The sequence below is a fragment of the Pongo pygmaeus genome, chromosome 11, assembly GCF_028885625.2.
Source record: "Pongo pygmaeus isolate AG05252 chromosome 11, NHGRI_mPonPyg2-v2.0_pri, whole genome shotgun sequence".
Lineage (NCBI taxonomy): Eukaryota > Metazoa > Chordata > Mammalia > Primates > Hominidae > Pongo > Pongo pygmaeus.
The window spans coordinates 131,475,557-131,498,238 of record NC_072384.2 but is presented as its reverse complement, the minus strand read 5'-3'; the positions used below and the strand labels follow the sequence as shown (position 1 = coordinate 131,498,238).

General features: G+C 53.6%; 1 protein-coding gene across 4 annotated transcripts; it reads right to left on the bottom strand.

Annotated features, from left to right (window-relative positions):
• Positions 1–5,777: 5,777 nt before the first annotated feature.
• ITM2C (integral membrane protein 2C) lies at positions 5,778–20,069 on the bottom strand. 4 transcript variants are annotated; one of them, XM_054478424.2, is made up of 6 exons: positions 19,790–20,069; positions 11,404–11,544; positions 9,154–9,342; positions 8,041–8,151; positions 7,458–7,608; positions 5,778–7,000 (listed from the first exon to the last, which is right to left on the bottom strand). In XM_054478424.2, the coding sequence occupies exons 1-6, from the start codon at positions 19,907–19,909 to the stop codon at positions 6,909–6,911; spliced, it is 804 nt and encodes a 267-aa protein (XP_054334399.1). In that variant the 5' UTR covers positions 19,910–20,069; the 3' UTR covers positions 5,778–6,908. The 4 variants fall into 4 exon arrangements, with proteins under 4 accessions (XP_054334399.1, XP_063504102.1, XP_063504104.1 ...); XM_063648032.1 differs by having other exon boundaries at positions 5,778–7,608; positions 19,790–20,046; XM_063648034.1 differs by lacking the exon at positions 11,404–11,544 and having other exon boundaries at positions 19,790–20,016.
• Between the last annotated feature and the right edge of the window lie 2,613 nt (positions 20,070–22,682).

The following is a 22,682-nucleotide window of genomic DNA, read 5'->3' as shown; positions in this document are numbered from 1 at the left end:
TTAAATCTCAAAGAGTATTCTTCTAATATTTACAGCTAAACTGTATTCAAGGTGAATTTCCTTTTAAATCAAGAACAAAACAAGATTTGTGGCTATCACCATGGTACCAGAGCTCCTATCCAGTAAGATAGGACAAGAAAAATAAAAGTTTTAATTATTTGAATGGGAGAAACAAAATTTACTCATAATCAATTACCAGAATTTCTTGTCTACAAAGCTCAAGGCTGGGCACCGTAGCTCCCGCTTGTAATCCCAGCACTTTGGGAGGCTGAGGCAGGCGGATCACTTGAGGTCAGGAGTTCGAGACCAGCCTGGCCAACACGGCAAAACCCCGTCTGTACTAAAAAGACAAAAATTAGCCAGGTGTAGTGGCATGGGCCTGTAATTCCAGCTACTCAGGAGGCTGAAGCAGGAGAATCACTTGAACCCCAGAGGCGGAGGTTGCAGTGAGCCTAGATTGTACCATTGTACTCCAGCCTGGGTGATAGAGTGAGACTCTGTCTCAAAAAAAAAAAAAAAAAAAATTTTCCTCAGAGAACTTTGTGGAATAAGAAAGACAGCCTGGCAAGTTTGCTGGATCAATACTCAAAAATAAATTATACTTCTACACATTGGCAACAAAGGTATAATTATTAAATATCATAACAACAAATATAAGGGACATAGGAATCAATGTAATGAAAGATTTGTAAGACCTCTACTGAGGAAAGTCTAAAACTATGTTGGAAGACATTAACAATGCAGATTTTAAAAATACCATGCTCATGGGTGAGAGCACTCAATATCCTGATTTCAGTTCTCCCCAAGTGGATCTATAGATTTCATATAAGTCCATTAAGAACCTCAACAGAAGGCCAGGCATGGTGGCTCACGCCTGTAATCCCAGCACTTTGAGAGGCCAAGGTGGGCGGATCATGAGGGCATCGAGACCATCCTGGCTAACATGGTGAAACCCCATCCCTACTAAAAAAAATACAAAAAATTAACCGGGCGTGGTGGCGGGTGCCTGTAGTCCCAGCTACTTGGGAGGCTGACACAGGAGAATGGCGTGAACCTGGGAGGCGGAGCTTGCAGTGAGCAGAGATCATGCCACTGCCCTCCAGCATGAGTGACAGAGCGAGACTCCATCACCAAAAAAAAAAAAAAAAAAAGAACCTGAACAGAATTTTCCGTGAAACTTGGCAGTTGTTTCTAAAATGCATATGAACAACAAAGGGCCAAGAATAGGCATGGCACTGCTGGACAGAATCGAAGTAGGAAACTTCCAGCACCAGGTAGCAAGACTTACTTTAAGTGTGGTTATGGTCCGACGGATAGACCTGATGAACAAAACAGAAAGCCCAGAAGTAGACCTTACACATAGAGAAACTTGATCCTTGCAGACATATACTGTAGCTCAGTAGGGAAAGAAAAACAAAAACAGAACAAATCGTTATTCCTACCTCACACCATACCAGGGATTAAATTCCTGGGGATTCAAAAATGTAAAATACAAAACTCTAAAATGAATAGAAGAAATTGTAGAATAATGCCTCTTCAACCTTAGGATGGGAAAGATTTCTGAAATGATATGCAAAAGGCCCTAACCACAAGGAAAAAGATGAATAAATTTGACTACATTAAAATCAATAATTTCTGTTCAAAGTGACCACAAAGAAAGTGAGAAAGCTATGTACACGTGATGCTGATTGTAAAAAAAAAAAAAAAAAAAAAAAAAAAGGTGAGAAGGCAAGCCATGAACTAACTTGGGTAAGATACTTACCACCCATCAATGAAAATATGTAAAATATAAAATGTATAAATATATAAATAACTCCTACAAATTAGTAAGAAAGCAACCAATAGAAAAATAGGCCAAAGGAAGCAAGTCGGCATTTTACAGCAAAGGAAATTTGAGGGTTCAATAAACGTGTGAAACTGGCCCCACTTTTCTAGTAATCAAGGAGACAAAACTAAAACCATAATGAAATACCATTTTATTTCCGATCCATTGGCAAAAAACGTATTGCTAACGTGAAGTGTTGACAAGGATGTGGAACGAGTAGAATGTCTATGCGGTGCAGCTGGAAGTGAAAATTGGTTCAACTTCTTACAAAAAACAATCTGCTAGAATTTTATAAGTTGAATATTTGCACACTGTGTGACCCAGTGCTGAGGTGCCCCAGGAACCCCATCAAAGAAATGTTCATGAAAGCATTCTGATTGTAAAAAAAAAAAATCAGAAAAAAATCCAAAGAGCCATGGTTAGTCATTGTTTCATAGGTAGGTAATTAAGCTGTATATTCATATAATGAACTAATATACAGCAGTAAAAATAAATGAAACATTACTATAGGCTTCCACATGGACACGGCTTAAAAGGTTTGGAGGGTGGGGAAGCAAGTCAGAGAATATGTGTATTTTGTTACCACTTTCATAGGGTTCAGATCCAAGCAAAACTTCCTTAGGGGTTCTTGGATATATGGTACAATTAGAAAGCAGAACAGAGAAACCCAAGATAGGAATTACCTGGATTGCCTAATTAGTAGAGTTTAAGATTGGCTAATTTATGGAAAATTGACATATTTTCAAGATTGTCTTTGGTTCTAAGAATAGGTGTGTCTTTGCACTAATTCAGGCATTTAATGTCCCCCACGAAATCCCAGGGATGGAGGGGAGTGCTTGGATGATGTCTGAGTTTCCAGCAGTTCTGGCATCCCTGAGCACGCAAGCAGCTTCCCATCTGCAGGGTCTTTCCCTCCCCTTGAATTTGAACTGGTTGTGTGACTTGCTTTGACCAACAGAATACAATGAAGTAACATTCTGAGATTTGTGGTGCCAGGTCTTAAAGGACAGTCAGGCTCTGCTTCCCCTCTTTTGGAGCTCAATTGACAAGCTGTAAGGAGGGCTGGGCTAGACCATTAATGGTTAGAGGCCACGTGGAGCGAGGCCCTTGGAGAGTGAGAGGGCATCTTGGTTGCTTGGGCCGCAGCTGAGCTCCCAGATGAACATAAAGCAGAAGGTGCGGTTATCCCACGGGGACCCCTCGGTCATCCAGCTGAACTCAGGCAACTCACAGACTCGGGAAAAATAATAAACCACTGTGTCAGGCCACTAAGTTTTGGGATGGTTTGTTATGCAACAGGAAGAGGAGAAGAGCATGCAGAGACTCTCAGTGGTATTTGGTAGTCTTTTGTTTCATAAGTTGGCTGGTGGGTTTCCAGAGATACGTTGATTAATACATTTTATAACTTACACACTGACTTACATGTAGTGTTTTGTATACAATACATGCTTCACGGCTGGGCACAGTGGCTCACACCTGTAATCCCAGTACTTTGGGAGGCTGAGGTGGGAGAATTACCTGAGGTTGGGAGTTCCAGACCAGCCTGATCAACATGGAGAAACCCTGTCTCTACTAAAAATGCAAAAATTAGCTGGGCATGGTGACGCATGCCTGTAGTCCCAGCTGCTCAGGAGGCTGAGGCGGGAGAATCGCTTGAACTTGGGAGGCAGAGGTTACGGTGGGCCGGGATCGCACCATTGCACTCCAGCCTGGGCGACGAGAGCGAAACTCCGTCTCGAAAAAAAAAATGCTTCACAAACATCCAACCCTAACTTGACCTGTAAAAACACATCTCTTGGGCAGGTGCGCGGTGGCTCACGCCTGTAATTCCAGCACTTTGGGAGGCTGACGCAGCTGGATCACCTGAGGTCAGGAGTTTGAGACTGGCCTGGGCAACATGGTGAAACCCCACCTCTACTGAAAATGCAAAAATTAGCTGGCATGGTGGCGTGTGCCTGTACTCCCAGCTACTCGAGAGCCTGAGGCACAAGAATCACTTGAACCCAAGAGGTGGAGGATGCAGTGAGCCGAGATGGTGCCACTGCACTCCAGCCTGGGTGACAAAGCGAGACTCCATCTCAAAAAAATAAAATAAAATAAAATAAAGTATCTCCCTAGTTTTGATTTGTAGAACTGTTTATATTATTTGCTCATTTCTCTATTGGGTTGTTCATTTTTCACAATGGTTTATAAGAACTTTGCATATTAAAATAAAATAGCCCTTTTTATGCCTGTGTTTGAAAAGACATTTCCGTTTACTGCTTATAAACCTGTTGGCTTTGTGGTATACATTACTGTATATAAATTCTAACTTTTCGTAACCAATTTTTTCCTGGTAGATATCATGCTTAGAAAGGCCTTTCCTCCTCCAAGATTATCTTTTAAATAACGTCTTCAACTACTTTCATAGTTTCATTTCATAATAAAATCTCTGATCCATCCAGCATTAATGTTGCTTTAGGGAAGTAGAATCCAGGTTAATTTTTTGTCAAAATGGCTAGCCCGCTGTTCCATTAAAAATAACCCACGTGGGCCAGGTGCGATGGCTCACACCTGTAATCCCAGCACTCTGGGAGGCTGAGGCGGGAGGATCACCTGAGGTCAGGAGTTTGAGACCAGCCTGGCCAACACGGTGAAACTCCGTCTCTACTAAAAATACAAAAATTAGCCAGGTGTGGTGGCACACGCCTGTAATCCCCAGCTGCTCGGGAGGCTGAGGCAGGAAAATTGCTTGAACCCGGGAGGGGGAGATTGCAGTGAGACAACATCGCCCCACTGTACTCCAGCCTGGGTGACAGGAGCAAGACTCCATCTCAAAAAAAGAAAAAAAAAAAAAAACCAACAACAACAAAAAGGCAAATCCACATGTCTCCCACTAACTGGAAATGCCGCCATAATCATATATTAAATTTCCGTGTAATTTAAGTCAATGTCTGGGCCTCTGTTGGGTTGCACTGGGCTCTGCCTTTGCTACACCGAACTCCTTAATTATTATGGTATATAACGCTTTATATCGGAGCCCGGGTGACAAGAGCGAAACTCCGTCTCGAAAAAAAAATGCTTCACAAACATCCAACCCTAACTTGACCTGTAAAAACATATCTCTTGGGCAGGTGTGCGGTGGCTCAGCCTGTAATCCCGGCACTTTGGGAGTTCTTTACCATTTATAGGATCTACCTGACTATTCCCTGTTTACTTTCCTGAAAGAATTTATTGTGTCAAGTTAAAAAATAAAGTCAGTTGGCATTTTAATTGTGATTGCATTGCATTTCAATCAGCAAATGTAAAAAAAAAAAACACTGATGTCTTTGCATGATTGCCTTTGGATCTGGGAACAAGGTGTGTCTGCACTAATTTGAGTATTTTATGGCCCTCACTGGGTACTGAGGCTTAACAGCACCAAGCGGGTGGGCACCCATCCTGGTCCCCAGGGCAGGGTATAGGTCCCACCTCTGGGGTCCACCTAGACATGGCTCTGGCCAGCTCTCCTGCCGCTTCCAGAATTCTCTGGAGAATGTGACCCTGTGATTATCACACCAAACCTCACTTCAGATCCTCCAGGAATGGTTACAAATTGTCCAGACGTGGTGGAGAATAGGACACCGCCCTTGTGCTTAAGGACATGCAATAATGATGTCATCTGCCAGGTAGAACATTACAGGGTAGTTTACAGGCACTTAAAGCAGCATGACCTTGGGCAAATCGGTAAGCTCTCCCAGCCCTGTTCCCTTCCTCACCCGGAAAGTGTGAACTCTACCTGGCTCAGATCCAGGGTGCTACGAAGGGGATATCCTACACTCCTTGGCTGAATCCAGGATGTCCAGCTCTTTAGGGGCCAGATGTCAAGGTCTGCAGGCTTCTCCCTGCCTGCTGCTCCCGAGGTCCAGCTCCTCGACTCGCCCGGAGCACACCTCCTACACCCATCTCCCCTCCAGCCACACTCAAGTCAAGGTCAGAAGTAAAAGATTTTTATTGTTCTATAGACACTTCTGAAAAGAGATCTAATTGAGAAAATATACAAAGCATGTAAGAGTTTCATCCCCAGAGACTCACTGAAGGCGTTACAGCCCTCCTCTCCAAGGCTCAGGGCTGAGAACGGTTAGCATATCGAATGATCAGTAACAACATGCAAAAGTGAGAAGGAAAGGGAAAAAGGTGCATTCCCCTAAGCTGAGGGGGATGGAATTTCAGAACAGAGGAGGCAGGGTGGACAAGTACCAGGTGGCTCTCCCTTTCCCTCTGTGTTATCTTTCAAAACAGTTCCAAGCTTGGAGAAAGCAATGAGCTCCACCTACTCAGCAGAACCCACGGCTCGTTGCCCGTGGACGTGACTGAGCAGTCACCTTGCCTGCCCCGTTCCTCAGCGGCCCATCCCACTGCCTTGACTGAGGGGACCCTGCTTGTGCTCCTGGGGGGCAGGACTGGGGGTCCTAGCTCCTCGTTTCTTTGGTTCCACTCAGAGAACAACTGTGCTTGATGGACTCATCCCCACTCCCCAAACTCCAAGCTCCTGCTGGTGGGCTGAAGGCACTGACAGGAGTCCCCGGGACACCCCCAGGTAGCCACCTTCCCTTGTGCTCTGGTGGGTCCCTCCCTGGGCACATCGCCCATCCTCAGCTCAAGTCCCAGGTCTAGGAATAGGGACAGTGAAGAAAGTGTACCCTCCAAGAAAAAGCTTCTGAGGACTTTTCTAATTGTGCAGATACTTCTGAAGCCCATGCCGCACCCCCCCAGCGCCATCCCCTTGCCCAGGGCCTCACATGCCCAGCTCCCACTTGAGCTGCCAGTGCAGCTGTGGGCCCAGGCTTTGGCAGGCCCAGCTTCAAGACAGTGGGACACAGAAAACATTTTGCAGCATCCCCTCTCCCTCTGCCACACCCAGGTCAGCAGAGATGGGCCCCCCACCGAGAGATCACAGCTCTGGTACAGGGAGGCGGGCAGGGTTGGAGAGGAACGGAGTGACATGTCACCTCTATAGAAACACGTCCAAAGTACAAGCTAAGCAGGGGGAAGGAGGAGGGCCAGAGAGCAGCCGGAAAGAAGAAAAGAGGAAGACGGCAGGGGGCTCTGGGGGAGGAGGGCCTCACACCACCCCGCAGATAAGCGTCTCCACCACGAAGGTGTTCTCGAAGTGGCGGATGGCGTTGCAGTTCTTGGCCCCACGCTTGTTGATCCCTGGGAGGAAACAGAAAAACCCCAGTGAGCCCTGCATCCTGGCTGAGGCACAAAGACCACCAGCCTCAGCCTGAGCCACAGGAGGGCCAGCAAGTGACACCATTCACCCAGATTCACCCAAAGAGCACAGTGAGAAATGGGGAGAGCTCGAAAGCTGGAGTCAGCCTGCCCACGTCTGCCACCTCCCTGCTGTGTGACCTCCAGGGTGTTAACCTCTCTGCACCTGTTTCCTCATCTTTAAAATGGGCAGCAAAAAGAATAATGAGGATGAGAATGACTTACACTCTTAAGAGGTCATAAAGAGCACACAGCATTGCCCGGCACACGGAAGTGCTCTGCTAATGCTAGCTGTTATTGCTGCTGCTATCTGAGCTCTCTGACAGCTGGGCTAGGTGTGAAGATAACTGTGGTCTGGGGCACGGGACAGGGGCTACTGTGGGTGAAGCCAGCCACTCACGCCTCCGCGTTGCCTGGCGCCGGAGCCGGTAGGTGTCTTTCCCGTTGCACAGATGGTAGATGAAGGACCCCAGGGCCTCCTTGTCACTGACGTGCTCCGTGACCACCATCTCCTCCTGGATGATGTACGTCTGTGGGAGGTAGGTCCCCCTCTGCAAAACGAGGTGGCCGCTGCAGTGAGTCAGCCCCTCAGGCTTTCCTCCAACCCCTCGCCCGAAATGCCAGCCCACCTCCCTCCTCCAGAGGCTCCTGGGCTGGCCCTTCTGATGTCCCCAGGCACTTCCTGCCTGTGCCTGGTGCCTGCGCCTGTGCTGCCAGGAGCTATGGTGTGTGCACGAGTCCGCACCCAGGGTACAACCTTGAACACTAAGGAAGCCAGTCTCGGGGCATTGACTCTGGAGATGTGGAAGCAGGGGGATAGCAGAGGCGAGACCAATCTGGGTACAAGGCCCAGGTGCCAGCAATGTCTCTCGTTCCCCCAACCCCTGACACAGGAACTTCCTGTACCTCAGACCTAGCCTCCATGAGACAGGGGGCAAAGGAGGGACAGGACACTGCAGACACCCCCCCAACCCCCAGCGCACCTTCACGTTCATGAGGAGCTCCCAGAAGTTGCGAGGGGGCAGCACAATGGTGGTGTTGAGTTCGATGACATAGCACTTGTCCAGGGAGATGTCATGGTACGCAGTCAGACCCTGGCAGGAGAAGGGGTTGGGTCAGTCTCTGCAGGAGGTGACAGCTGACCCAGGCAGGGCTACAAGAAGCTTTGGCCAGCCGGGGGCGGTGGCTCACGCCTGTAATCCCAGCACTTTGGGAGGCCGAGGCGGGCGGATCACGAGGTCAGGAGATCGAGACCATCCTGGCTAACATGGTGAAACCCCGTCTCTACTAAAAATACAAAAAATTAGCCAGGCGTGGTGGCAGGCGCCTGTATTCCCAGCTACTTGGGAGGCTGAGGCAGGAGAATGGTGTGAACCCAGGAGGCGGAGCTTGCAGTGAGCCGAGATCGCACCACTGCACTCCAGCCTGGGTGACAGAGCGAGACTCTGTCTCCAAAAAAAAAGAAGCTTGGCCAGCATGGACAGGACTCCCACCATGCCTTCCTGGGGCCCTGGGCCTTCAGGAGCAGAGTCCACTCCAGACTCAATACCTGGGTGGGCACTCCCTTTTCCTGCTCTTCTCTTAGCCTGTTGTAGAAGGTGCCACATGATAGAGGAAAATAGCAGCTGTTTGCTAAATGCCTCTGTTGTTATAAAGCTTCTTCTCATGTTTACAGAGCTGAGGTTTGGGGAACATGGTAACATCCCAGCTGTGCATTTATGAAACCTGTGAGGGCCAGCCATTCCTGGGACAGCCTGGACCCCAGCGAGAGATGCCCTGTCTCAGGACCCATGGGGGTTACATGAATATGCATGAGACACACTCTGCAGAGACCCACTGAGCTGTACACACAATGCACTGGCCCTGCCATGACAGCCAGCGTGCAGCTGGCAGGAGGCTGAGGAGCAAATCAGCCTCGGCTAGTTCATACTCAGCAAGAACCATTGTTGCTAACAGGAGAAAAGCAGCGTCTTGAAGACCCTGGTAAGCCTAACCGTAGACACCTGCTGTACTCCGAGGAGTCTCCTTTCTCCCCTGCTCCCCTTGCCCTGGGTCCCCGGGACACCCTCCCACCCCCAGGCCCTGGCCAGCCTCACCCGCTGGAAGTCATGGATGATGTCTGCAGGGTCACCGCCGCCAAACTGGGGCACCGGCACGTTGATGCGCTCGTAGTTCTCGTCGAGGTAGATTTTCACATCCTCTTCCAGCTCCATCTGAGTCCGGACCTGGGAGGACAGGGAGTCCTCATACAGCACACCACAGCGGAAGAAGTTATCTCGGGCCAGCTGAGCAAGGCGGAGAGACAGACAGACAGTCAGAGAGGCTGGTCATACACGCACTCCATGAGGCCTACACATCCGCTACATGCCCCAAAAGCCTGCGGAAGCAAGAAGAGCGGGGACTGTGAGACCCATTTCGCAGATGGAGAAACTGAGATGTTGGGGCATCAGGTCAGGGTCTGGGGCTGCCAGTGAGGAGATGAGCTGAGTCTTGGGCAAGGCACTGCCCAGCTTCACAAATGGAAGGGAGGATGAGCTGGGTCTGCCAGGTCCTAGGTGGCAGACCTCTCTGGGCCTCAGTTTCCCCCTCAGTAAAGCATGATGATCCCTAAGGTCCCTTCTGGCCTCCAAGTCCTTGAGTCTGTGACTGGGAAAAGGGGTGGCCCAGCAGGACTAGGACCTGGCCACCTCTGTGCCCTCCACAGAGGTGCAGATACCAGAGAAAGAGCCTGGGGTTGGCAGGGGGTCCTCAAGGACGAACCTAAGAATTGGGCACCTAGGTCTGTGCATGCCTGCCTTTACTGTCACCTGCTGTCCTGGCCTGCAGACCTGGAGGGGCCTAACACGGCGGGTGGGGAGGTGGAGCTGGAGGCAACACTGTTAAGAGTCTCATGCCCCTACCACGGTTACCTCCACATCCAGCCTCGGACAAGTGCCATCACCCTTCCTGGACATCCCTGACCCCTTGACAGACATTGGAGAAACCTTGACAGACATTGTGTCTGGTGGGCCAGTCCAGTCACTCCATCAGTAAGGGAGGCCAGGCAGCCTGGCGCGATCCCATCAACTGAATGGCCGGGCGGGCCAGTCTGCCCACTCTTACTTTTGGAGGGGCTCCTGGAGGGGCCTGTAGATACATGCTCGGGTCTGCCTGGCCTGGGATCGGCAGGATTCCACCATCTGTTTGATTCAGTGCAAGTTCTCCAGGGAGGATGCGTCATCGCAGCATGGGGGGCTCCTGTGGGCTGTGCAGGGATGAGAGCCCAGGGAAGGCGAGGCTCCGGGGCTGCATCCCACAGTGGCTGGACACCCCGAATACTGTCCCAGGGCACAGACCCAGGGGCTGCTGGGAGGTGTCCACACAACGAATTGGGGTGTGGGGAGAAGGGTGTGAGTCGAGGGTGGAACAGAGGAGACCAGGAAATGCTGGCCCAGGTCCTAGGGTAGGGCCACAACAGGAAGAGGCCTGGGGGAAGGTCCCACACAGGACCCTGGAACAAGGTGGACGCAGGCTGTGGAGGGAGTGGGGCGGGGCAGGGGGATGCTGCACAAAAAGGAAAGTTGACGGGTGTGTGTGAGCTGAGCTTTCAAGGGGAAAGCCCCATGAATGCAAACTCTTCAGCAATTTCCATCGTGGAAAAACTGGGGGACAACAAAGTTAAATGGTTAGGAGTGGGAGGTCACTTGGGTCATAAATGACTGGCAAGTCCCACCTTTTTGTCACCCTGAAGTTCTCTGTGAGTTGTACGTAGGTTTATCCTTTTAATTTACCTGCCTTCATTTCCAACCACACAGCAACACTCCCTCCCTCCCAGGTCTGGGTTGGCCCAGCTTTGTGCCCAGGTCCCCTGGGGAGGGGGGTGATAGGTGGCAGCAAAGACACCCTCTTGCTTCTGGAAGGAGGTGGTGGAGACTGTCTGTACCCACCCGTCTCCCTCTCTTGTTTGGTAACCCAAATGTCCATGCACAAGCACAGTTAGGTCAGCCTTAAAGCGTGACTTGCAGGTGCAGGGTCTGAGCTGTGGAGGGGTATTGCAGTTCCAGTTTCTGCCAGATCTGAGTTTCTGGTGAGAATTCCCCAGGGTGACCCTGTGGGGCAGGCCCAGTGCTGTCACCTGGATTCATGCTTGGCTCCCCAGGACAAGGGGCTAAAGGGGGGACTGGCCTGTATCCAAGGAGGCCCCAAGGAGGAGGGGGCACCCCAGTCTTGTGGGCTGGCCGGGCACTCGCTCCCACCTGAGGGCACGTCCGGGGCTTCCTGCTGCCCCCTTGTAGACACTTCCCTCCATGCCTCTCTAGACGTGATCCTTTCTCGAGGCCTTGCCCCCACCTGGCCCGGCCCCTCACCTGCGCAAGGAAGAAGTATCTGTAGATGTAGACGGAGGCAAACACCAGGCCCATGAGCAGCACGACCATGCCCATCGACAGGTAGCACACACCGCCCACTGAGCTCCCCCTCTTGGATCGATGTTGTGGGAGCTGCTCCTCCTGCGGATGGCAATGCTGGGTCAGTGGGGGCCAGGGCCCCTCCCCTGGAAATCCCCCCTTCCCTAAGTCAGACTTCACCCACTGGCTGGGCCCAGAGGGAGTCTTGGGGGAAAGGGAGGGAAGGAGATGACACCTAGAAGGGAAGGGAAGGCCCACGAGGGTTGCCCGGACTCGTCCTGGCTAAAGAGAAACCGAGACAAACCTCGAAAGAGAAACTGAGACACATCTTGAAAGAGAAACCAAGACACACCTGGAAGCTACCGAAAGGGATGCAGTGGGTTCAGCAGGTGCGTTTTGAGTTATCTGAGCTCTTAGGCCTCTTGCTTATACCAGTTGTGACCATGGTATATTCTTTCAAACAGAAGATAGGGGATGCGCTGACCTGGCCTCAGTGACTTTAGGGACTTAGAAATCTCTATAGGAATCGAGACACACCAGGCAGGCTGGGAGCCGCTGCTCTGGGTGATGGGGAGCCTGGGAAGGCTTTTGAGCTGGGGAGTGACAAGATTCACTCTAAAACCAAGGTGCAGAGGGTAGACTAAATGAGGTGGGCAGGCTGCGTAAAGGCTGCTCAACTCCACCAAGGAGGCTGTGACTGATGGGGGCAGGGGCTCCAGGAGCCCCATGGGGTCTGGCCATGGGTGCTTGTCCCCAGCCAGGGAGCTCTAGGCCTGTGATCCACACTGACCCCCCACAGGCACCGACCAGCAGTCAAGCAGGCTGTTAGAAGTGGCGTAACAGCTATAGGATGAAGCCCGGAAGCTTCCATACACCAGGGAGCTCCTGCCAGGAGAGAAATATGGCTGTCCGGAAGGCCAGGCTAGAAGGATCCTGGAAAAATTTGCTCTGGGAGCCAGAATTGGGCTCAAGATCATAGCTGCAGGGCTACCAAGAAGCCAACCTAACCCATCTCCAGGCCACACATGTGTGGGGTGGTGGACGTAGGTGTGTGAGTATAAAATTCAACAAAACTGCTTTACCCAGAGCACTGACCGAGAGCCAGCCAGGTGAGCTTGGTCAATTTCCTGTCTCTTCTCCTCCCTACCTCCCATGCCTTTCCCCCAGGCCCTTGCTCACCCTTGGAGATATTGCAAAAGCCCCAGGGCCAGTCTCTGCCTCCCATGTTCACCATTTAATCCTTCCTCCTCGGTGTCCACATACGGCCAAGAGTGAGGTTAGAGGTCAGTCCCTGGGGACTGCCGCAGTATTGGGGAGGGGAGGGGATCCAGCCCCAGAGCCTGAAGCTTCTCATTCTGGCTCTGCCACTACCTGCCTGCTTAGCACTTTCTGGGCCTCGGCTTCCCCATCTGTAAAATGAGCAGGTCAGACCAAGTGATCTCTCAGGCCCTTTCCGGCCAGGCGTTCTGGGATGGGAACACATTTCCTTTCTCCCTTCCCCCGGAGGGGGTGATTCAGGCCTAAGTGACTCAGGACAGGCCCTATCTCTCAGCACAGCACAGGGGTCCTGCCCTGGGGGCGCCTGCTGTGCTCCTCAGGTTTCACCTCCCATCCTTTTAGAGCACAGGGGAGTGTGGGGCCTGGGCCCTGGGAAGCTGAGGGTCTGACCCGCCCTGCTTAGGAAAATGACAGAAAACATCTGGAGGACCCCACTTCACTGGGGACATGCGTGAGCAGGTCAGCAGGCCCCCAGCATCCTCACCATGGGGTGCCCCTGCCTGTCCTGCACCCTGACACTCAAGTCTGCCCGCAAGGGAGCCTGCTTGGCAGGTGTGGGAGGTCAAACCACTGCCCTTACTGCCTGGCCCATGAGGAGGCCTGGGGCCTCTCCCCACCTTGCCCTGCTTTAGGGGTCCCGTGATCATATGGACCACCTACCCACTGTCATCTCCTCAGCAGCCAGGGGCACTAACCAAGGTCACCAGCAAGTGACGGGCATGGCCACAGTGCACAGGGCCCTCAGGGACAGCTGCTGGCCACAGGGGGTCGGGACTAAATGGCTTTGATTTTCCAATGGACTCCCGGGAGCAGCAAGAGATGGGGGTGACACATTCTGCTGGCATCTCCCAGGGATCGAACCACCCAGGAGCTCTTGCAAACCAGGCGCCAGGGATGCCCTCCTGCCCTTCTGGCGCTCCTGAGCAGGTCTTAAGGAAAGGTGGCTGACCCTGACACAGGCCAGGCTGCCTACAGCAGCTGGGAAATCTGCCCTCAGGACACAACAAACACCAGGGCTCAGATTGTATTTAGGGGTCAAGTGGGGCTACAGGCCCAGCGGGGCCCTGCAACCTCCCCCTTCTCGGGTCTCCGGTGCAAAATGTGAACAGACTCTGCGTGACAGGGGTTTTGCTGGGATTAAACGAGACAAAGAACCTAAAAGCCCTTTGTAAAGATCAAGTGCTAGATAAAAATAGCAGATCTTTATCAGCCGAGCCTTTCCTTTTTAGGGCTGCCTCTGTGGACAGCTGTTGAGGCTGCACTGTGGCCAGACTTTTGCTTCTGCATTCTGGAAAACCAGAGAAGCTAGCTTGTGAGATTGCTAACAACCAGAAAGACAGAAAAGGAAAAAAAAAAAAAAAAAAAGTCAAAGCGCTACATGGGAGAGCCCGAGGGCCTGCTCCACAAATCAAATTCACCGACAAGGTGAGGCCTGCTACCTTTATGGCAAAGGGCAGCCTCGCCTTTCCGCCTTTCCGCCTTTCCGCCTTTTCGCCTTTCCGCCTTTTCGCCTTAATGCTGGTCTGCAGAACACGAGCTGTGTCTCCCTGTCCTGGGGGAGGGGCTGGGCTTGGAGGCCCCACAGAGGGAGGTTAGAGAAGACAGAGCAGGGAGAAGGTGAGGCTTCCATGGCCCCAGCTGAAGAGCAGCAGTGGCAGGTGTGGCTGAGAAGGGCAGGGGCTCCTGCCAAGACCCCTCACTGTGAAGGCTGGGGATCCCCCACCTTACCTAGACTGCGGGTGGGCACTTCTCTCTCATGGTCCTGCTGATGCTCCCCAGCACACCCCCGGGCTCAGCCACGCTGCCACCCTCCCAGCTCCCCTGCAGCCTGCAGAGCCAAACCCTCAGAGGCACCATCATGAGCAGAAGTGCAGAAGGCAGCATTACAGGCTACCAGGGAGTAGACCAGAAAGCACAGATGTCCCCGCTTGGAGGCGAAGGCATTTCCTCCATAAAGCCCCACACAGAGGGAGAACCCCTAAATCCCACCCCAGCGCTGCCTCTGCCTACTGTGCCCAATCAACACTGAGGCTCAAACCCCAAAGCCCTGGAACCCTCACTGTTCCTCTGGCCCTCAAAGCAGCCTGTGATCTCGGGGTGTTTACACCTGTCTGGGGACAGTGGGGCATCAGGGAGCCTGGGCTCAACTCAGAGCCCTGGCCCCTTGGGATCCCTGGTGCCCAGCTCACTAGAAAGATGGCCAAATGGCCCGCCTTCCTGAGACCCCAGCTGCACCACCTATCATGCTGGAGACCCAGAAAAATGTTGCTACCCATAGGAAGCAGTTACTGACAGCGAGGCATCTGGGGAGGGGGGCTCCCATTTAGAAAGTAGAAAAATATTGCATCTTGTTTCCAAGGCAACAGAGCTCTCTGAGCGAAGGGCGCATGAGCCAGAAGTCCAGGGACCTGAGAGAGGCCTGGGCCTCTCCCTGCTGGCTTAAACTGAGACCCACAGGGGCACTCATTAAATGATTTACCAAAGCCAGGGCCAAAATGGTCAGGGGGAAACCAGCCAACTGTAGCATTAACTCGGCAGACCCCCACAGCTGGAGGGGAGCGCTCCCTGGTCCCATCCCCCAGTAACAATGTCCAAATTAACTGCAAGCGGATTTAACGATGATTGCAGATTGCAGCCTGCCTGGTGGGGTTCGGCAGCCAGAAACGCACTCCTGAGGCCCAGGCTGAGAACAGGGAAGATTGGGGTTGGGGAGGCAGTCTCATCTCACCTCCCCCACATCTCTCCTGGTCCTCAGCAGCTTTCTTTCCCAGGCTCCAGACCACAGAGGACAGGGCACCCATCGAGTGTGTGTGTCTTGTATGTGTTCAAGACAGAGCCTAGCTGGGGGAGAGGAGAGTGGGCAAACACTGTCCACCTGAGCACACAGAACCCAGTGGTCCAGAGGCACAGATGCCATCTGCCAACAGGGTCGGGGTCCCCATCACTCTCTTGTCCTCCCTTCCAGACTTCAGGCCCCACGGGCAGCATCTGTGCAGATGCACTCTCGGCTTGGCTGGGCAAGGTGAATTCTCTCTTCTCTTCCATCCCTGATAGTCAAGGCATCTCCAGACAACAAAAGCTCACTGCTGGAAGAGCCCTCATGGGGAGAGGGAACTTGGAGAGTGGGGCGGGGGACAGAGGGGCTGGCCAGTTTGTGCCTCTGTGATTTCACCATAAACATTTTTTCTCTGCAGTAAGAGAAACTCATCCTCACTGGCAATCTGCTGACGGTCTTGAAATATGCAAGGACTGCTGAGAGAAGGGAGCAGAAATGAGGGAATGGAGAGAGAAGCAGCAGGAAAGCAGAGAAGCCACCGTGGGGCCTGCCGGGGCGCCAAATCCCAGGAATGGACGACAGCCGTGAAAGTCCCCACGCTGCCACAGGGAAGGACCTGGATGGAGCAGGGCTGCTGCTTCACAAAGTCCTTTTGGGCCAGGCCTTCTTGGCCAGTGGGCATCAGGACACTGGGGTAGGGTTAAGCTGGCCAGATTTGCCCTCCTGGCTGGCAGGGGACCTTCCCCCAACTGCTCCAGGAGACCCAGCTCCTCTTGCCAAGGGCCTGAGGCCAGGACACACAAGGAAAGTGAAATCTGATCCCCAGGTATGCAGGCTGGGGAGGGGGTGACACAGGACCATTAATCAAAGGCAAATGCCAAGGAGAAAATTACAGAGGTAAGAAGATGATTGTATTTAACTTGTTTTTCTCCCCTTGCAGCCCCCAGCTGGTGAGCCTCTACATGCCCACATCTGTGCGTGCGTGTGTGTGCATAAGTGTGTGTGTGTGTGTGTGTGTGTGAACGCAGGCACAGGCAGGGTGTGGGGAGAAGGGGTGGGCTAAGAGGGGCACGGCCAGCCAGTGGGCCCCCAAAGGGGAAGAGGGATCCAGTTGGCGCTGTGAGGGGTCCCAGGGGGTGCTTCCGGTCCAGCCCACTTCCCAAGCTGGCAGTGTCCCAGCTCCTCATTATCTCAGAGTCAAAACACCACGTGGGGAGGCTGGGCAGCTGGAAGCCCAGCTGGCCCCCACCCCCATCCCTCCCTGGCCCACTGAGGCACTTCCTTCCAGTCTCAGGTCCACAGACAAAATCCTCCTTGTGTCGCAGTTTTTGCTCAGAAGCAGGGGCAGTGCCCACCGAGAGGATGCTCCTGCTGCCTCACCCTGCCCCCACCCCACCCTCACTCTGGGTCTGGACACAGGTCAAGAACTGCCCCAATGCACAATCATCTGTTCACCGAGTGCTCCTCCCACGGATCACTTTTTAAATCTTGTTTTGGGCCGGGCGTGGTGGCTGATGCCTGTAATCCCAACAATTTGGGAGGCTGAGGTGGGAAGATCACCTGAGGTCAGGAATTTGAGACCAGTCTGGCCAACATGGTGAAACCCTGTCTACTAAAAATACAAAAATTAGCCGGGTATGGTGGCAGGTGCCTGTAATCCCAGCTACTTGGGAGGCTGAGGCAGGAGAATCACTTGAACCTGGAAGTGAAGGTTGCAGTGAGCCAAGATCGTGCCACTGAACTCTAGCCTGGGTGACAGTGAGACTCTGTCTCAAAAATAATAATAATAATAAATAATAATAATAATAATAATAAATCTTGTTTTGGAGTCCAGTTCAGACACCAAGGAGGGTTCTGGGGTCACTGCCAGCCAGAAGAAATGTTTTAATAAGCTTTCCTGGGCATCCCCAACAGTACGGGACAAAATCTACACGCCCTGCCCTGAGAAAGCAGCCTCCTGGCTGCCATCTCTCGGCTCACTGAGCTACAGCTGAGAAATGGGCCTCCTGCCTGCTCACTGCTGGGGGCAGGAGAGGAGGCCTGGCTCCTTGCCAGAAACTAGGTGAGGAAGAAATGTGCGGGTTGGCCAAGTGGGGCAACAGGAGGCCCGCAGAAGTGAACTGTTTCCAAGGCTCCAAATCTAGCAGGTGATGGGCAGAGCCAACTTGCAACACCTAAAGTCCCTCTGCACCACGCCAGGGCCTCGGGAAGCTGTGAAAGTTTACTAACATGGAGTTCTGTCCTAAAGATGCCAGGATTCTAATTCTTTCCCCAGATCGCATACTCCTAAGCTCCCCCTTGCCAATTAGAGAGGGAGGGGACCCTGCCCAACTAACAAAGTTTGAGGGAGGAGGTACTCAGCAGGCTCAAGGCCGTTACAAACAGCACGCAGGAAGATGTTGGTATTTCCATTTCATGCTGGGTGAGGGGAAGAAAGGATTCTCAATCTCAGAGCCTCATGAGAAGCCAGAAGCTAGGATGTCAGTTATGCCCCGAGATGCAGGTCTCTGTCAGACTGCCCAACCCCATGCCATCAGCAGGCTGCGGCTGGAGAATGTGCCGCTCCTGCAAAATCTGGGGGACCTTCTGATGGAGTTGGAATAACACCCTCCCACTGTCTGACCTGGTCCTCCCTCCTCAAATATCTCCAGGAAGAGGTGGCCAGGAAAAGAGATGGGCAGGACTCCTGCCCCCATCCCCGCCCCTCCCCGGGCTGAGTGGAGAGTAGCTTCCCTTCCAAAGAAAAGGAGTGTTGAAGAACCCCTTGCAAACTTTTAAAGCTGCAGAACCATCTTCAAATATGGAGCGCCCCCTCCACCTAAGCTTCAGATGAAGGGGGGAGCTGCTCTGATGGGGTGCACAGCAACCCCCAACCTCGCCTAGGTGGTTGTTGAACTCTTGTGCTCTGAGCCACTGGTTGCTGCAGTGACCACCATAAAAGGGCAGGGGGTTCTCAGTCTCCTGGCATTCCTCACTCAGGGTCTCTGCCCAGGCTGACACCCAACTCTGACGGCCCTCTCCAGCGCCCCCTCCTCCAGGGTCCAGGTCATCCTCTGCAGGCCCCTTAATGCCCCAGGCAAGACTGAATCTGAGCCACAAAACCTGGGGAGGGGGCTAGGCGTTCAGGAAGACTCTTCAGAAGCCTGCAGCGGGAAGGGGGGAAGCAGTGGACAAAGACTTTCTCAGTCCTGCCTCAATGTGGGGTGGGGAGGCGAGGAGGACATTGGCTTGGTGCGCCACAAGACCGCTGGGGGCGGCGCCCACGTAGACACCTTTGTCGGGCACAATAGAACCTGGCTGGGCCAGCTCTCCCTCTCTCCCTGTCCCTGCCCGCCACACGTTCTGCTCCCTGCGGGCCCTTCCCGGACACAAGGCACGCAGCTCAGACAGTTTTCCACGGCGGAAATGCCTTCTCTCCCCCCGGCCAGAGGGAAAGTGGAGGAAGCCGGGGTGGGGGAGGGGGGTGACAGGGGAGGGGGGTGACAGGGGAGGGGGAACGCTCACAGAGCCCGGGGACCCAGGATGCAAGGGCACTGGGGCAGTTGGGAGCCCTCCCCGTGGGGTCGGGGGACAGCCCAGCGAGAGGCTGGGAATGGAGAAAAGAGAGAGGAGCAGGGAGGCCCAGACGGCAGGGCGTGGGGTGGGAAGGGGGCGCCCGGCCTCGGACCCCCGACGTCCAGAGGCCGCAGCCCCGTCGGTTCTGGCTGATTTCCATTTCATCACTTTCTGGTCTGTCAATTCCGGTGCAAGCCAGCAGCGCATCCTCTGTCCCTCGCAGCCCCCAATTTCGGAGGAAATCAACGGCCCTACCCTCTTCGTTAGTACCAGACCCCCCCACCCCCAATTCCCCAGCCAATCAGGTCCCACCGCCCTACTTTGGAAAAACTACGTCTAACCCTCCTCCCATCCCCCACCTGGGGACTCGACTCGCGGCTTTCCCACTTGATTGGAACCAGACGCGTACCCCCCACCAACATTCCTCGAACTTCTTCGGACTAGCCCCCTCCCCCTATAAGGCGGCGAGGGGGCCCCCACTTTTGGAAGAGACCTCGAGCACTTCTCCACCTGAAGACCAGAACCAGACGCCTCCCACTCTTCGGACTTCGGCTTTTAGCTGCCGCTTTAGTACGGGACTTAAGCCCCCTACTCATTCTGGGATAAGCAACCATTCGAGACTTCCCAACTCTGCTCCATCCCGGGCTCTGGGGCCTTGACGCGCCTCAGGCAGTCCCCAGGGCCGACGGGGCGCGCCTGGGTCCCCCGCCCCACCGCCTGAGCCCCAGACCCTCTCACCCTAGCCGGCGTCAGCAGGATCTCGGTGGCCGAGGCCGGCGCAGGGGCCGACGCCGACGCCTTGTCAGCCTTGTCGCCCTTGACGCCAGCCACGGCGGGCTGGAAGCTAATCTTCACCATGGCTGCGCCGGTCCGCGCGTCCGCCCCGCAGCTTCTGCCTGTGCAGCCTCGGTCTGTGCCTCCGCCGCTCCGAGCTCTGCAGGCACCGGAAGTTTGGATCCCGCTCGCGTCCCTCTCTCTAACCCCACCCCCAGCCCTCCCCGCTCCGTCCCCGCGGGAGGGCCCCGGCGCCCGCCGCGCCTGCGCCCCCTTCCCGCCCGCGGGGCCCGCAGTGACCCCTGCCGGGCGCGCAGCTCCTCACCTGGAGCGGGTCGGAGTTCCCTCTGCCGCTCGCTCGCACAGTCACTCACTCACTCACTCAGTCGCTCACTCATTCATTCAGGCGTCACGCTCGGATCCGTTCTCCGTAGCATAATCCCTTCGCATTCCCTCTCCAAGGCCAGCATCCCCGCAACGCAAGTCTTCGTTAACCCAGTGTTTGCCAGGCACATGCAGCTTCCAGACAACTCCCCTGTCTCTCCTGCCCCACTTCAGGTCTTCCCCTTTAGAAACGCTGGAGCCTTCGCTGTACCTGTCCCCACGCCACCCTCCTCCGACCTGTCCTTGACGCGGGGAGGAGGCTTTGAGACAGGAGCTTAACTGCTGCCTCCGTCTTGCCTTCTGAAGCCATCCACGCCTCCTTCATCCTCCATCTTGCTTCTGCCTTCATTCTTTATTCCTGCAAAACCTTCTTGGGGGGCCCTGGGGTGCACGCTGGAGCCGCCTGGAGTGGAGAAGGGAAGGCCGCCCCGGCTCCCTGGCTCCTTCGTGTTGCTGCGACCTCAGTTATTGGGTGACCTTCTGAACTGCCCTTGTCTCACTCACCCAGGAGGACCCTGGCGAGAGTGGTGGGAAGACCCCCAGGACGGGTGTCAGAGGCTCGGGTTCCACTCAAGACTCTGCTCCTGCCAAGTATCACGGGTACTGGGGAAGCAGGGGCTTCTGTTGCTGGGATGGCTGCTCTTGGCACTAACGCCCTGAATCTTTCCTCTTTGTTCCTGGTCCAGACTGGGCCAGGAAAACACAACAGGTTGTGCTGAATGGTCCGCTTTGGTTCTGCTGTTGGGCTGCCAGTGGAGGGCAGGGGAGTCCACCCGCTTCTTGAGGACAGTCCGGGGTCCTCCACTGATCTCTCTTTTTACCTTTCAGGTCTTTTGCAGCTGCCTTGGGCCCTTAGCGCCCACGTCCCAGACCCGGACATCTTGGCTCAGATCTTGGATGAACCTAGCAGCCTTGAGGACAGACAGGTGGGGAAAGAAGAAAGTCTAACCGATGCTAAGGCCATCAGCCTGGGGAACTGGGGGAGGGAATGGGGAGGTGGAAGAAGACAGATGGTTTGGAGGAGACGAGGAGGAACCTGGTTTGGCACAGAGCCAGAGAGGAAGGTGTTATAGACCACCGTTCATCACCTGCTCCAGATCCGATGTGAACCCTGGTGTTTGGAGAAGGCAAGCTCCGCGCCTTGCTTAGGCCACACCCCCAACATGCATTCCTTCACTCAGTGTTTTCCAAGCATCCCTGTGTGCCAAGCATTGTGTTAAGCTCTGTGGCAGAAAACAGAGATGCCCAAGACACAACCCGGACACCAAGGATGTGGTCATGTGAAACCTTCTATGAGTGGCATTCTTTCACATGCATTCAATTGTTTAATTTTCATCACAGCCTCTGTGACCTACACATTAGCCTCATGTTAATAGTGACAGAAGGTAGCATGACTAAACCCAGGGTCGCAGAGCTGGTTTGACACAAATCTCTGGTCAGCAAGACAGGGCCACCTGGGTGAAGCATCCACGTGCCTGAGATTGGCAGGCGAGAACCCCACTTCCCCTGGAAGGCCTTCCCTGACTGGCTGGGATAAGTCCCTTTCCTGTGCACCTTCAGCACTGTGCACATCCCCCTCGGGCCTCTCCTTACCCTTGACCATGGGCTCAGTGCCGGCCAAGTGCTGGGCGCACAACCTAGTGCAGTGATTCCTAAATTTTTTGGTTTCAGGACCCCAAGAGCTTTTGTTTAGGTGGCTTATGTCTATCAACATTTACCGTATTAGAAACTAAAACTCAGAAAGTTTTAAGACACAAGAATACATATATTCCATTGGGCATCAAAGCTTTGTCATCACACATGTAGTCTCTGGAAAACTCCACTGCACGCTAATGAGAGAATGAGAGTGAAAAGGGCAAAGAACGTCTTATATTGTTGCAAAAAATAGTTTTGACCTTGGAGACCCCCCTGAATGGGTCTTGGGGAGCATCATGCTCTGCAGATCACCTGTTCAGAGCTGCTGCTCTGGTAGATGCTCAGGAATCCATATTCCATGGATTCTAAGAAACACATTTCTTCACATTTTAACATCTTGATTCTCAAGATGTCTTTTACAATTATAATTGGCAGTGATTAAGTAATGTCTTTCACAAGCGATAGCATCTTACATTTGATGGAGTACAGTGTAGCCAGTCAATAATCCAAGGGGTGCCAGGAGGCTGCGGGAGGTCCATGTCGCATACTGAGTTTTGTGGACTCAGGGAAGGACAGCAGGGTGAGTGGGGTTGTGGTGCAGCCCAGGCTCCATGCAGACAGGAGATTTGGGTGGGAACTGGAAAGACACAGGGTGTGGACAAGTGAAAGGGAAATGAGAGTCCGCACTGGGAGTGAGGAGAGTGACTCTGGGCCAGGAGCCCTCGGCTCAGTCTGACAGCCATTCTTGCCAGCACCTGAATCCTCTTTGTTCTGTTCTTGCATCTTACCCAAGTGGCAGAGCTTCTCCTGTCCCCCTCTCTGGTTCCAGGTTCTGCTC

What these genes read in the sequence shown, in the direction of transcription:
- ITM2C (XM_063648032.1), bottom strand. Translation starts at nt 19,909, where the DNA reads ATGGTGAAGATTAGCTTCCAGCCCGCCGTGGCTGGCGTCAAGGGCGAC. An exon ending in TCCTGCTGACGCCGGCTAGG is followed by an intron (nt 11,545 to 19,789) that starts GTGAGAGGGTCT and finishes TGCCATCCGCAG; the next exon opens with GAGGAGCAGCTCCCACAACA. An exon ending in TCATCCATGACTTCCAGCGG is followed by an intron (nt 8,152 to 9,153) that starts GTGAGGCTGGCC and finishes TTCTCCTGCCAG; the next exon opens with GGTCTGACTGCGTACCATGA.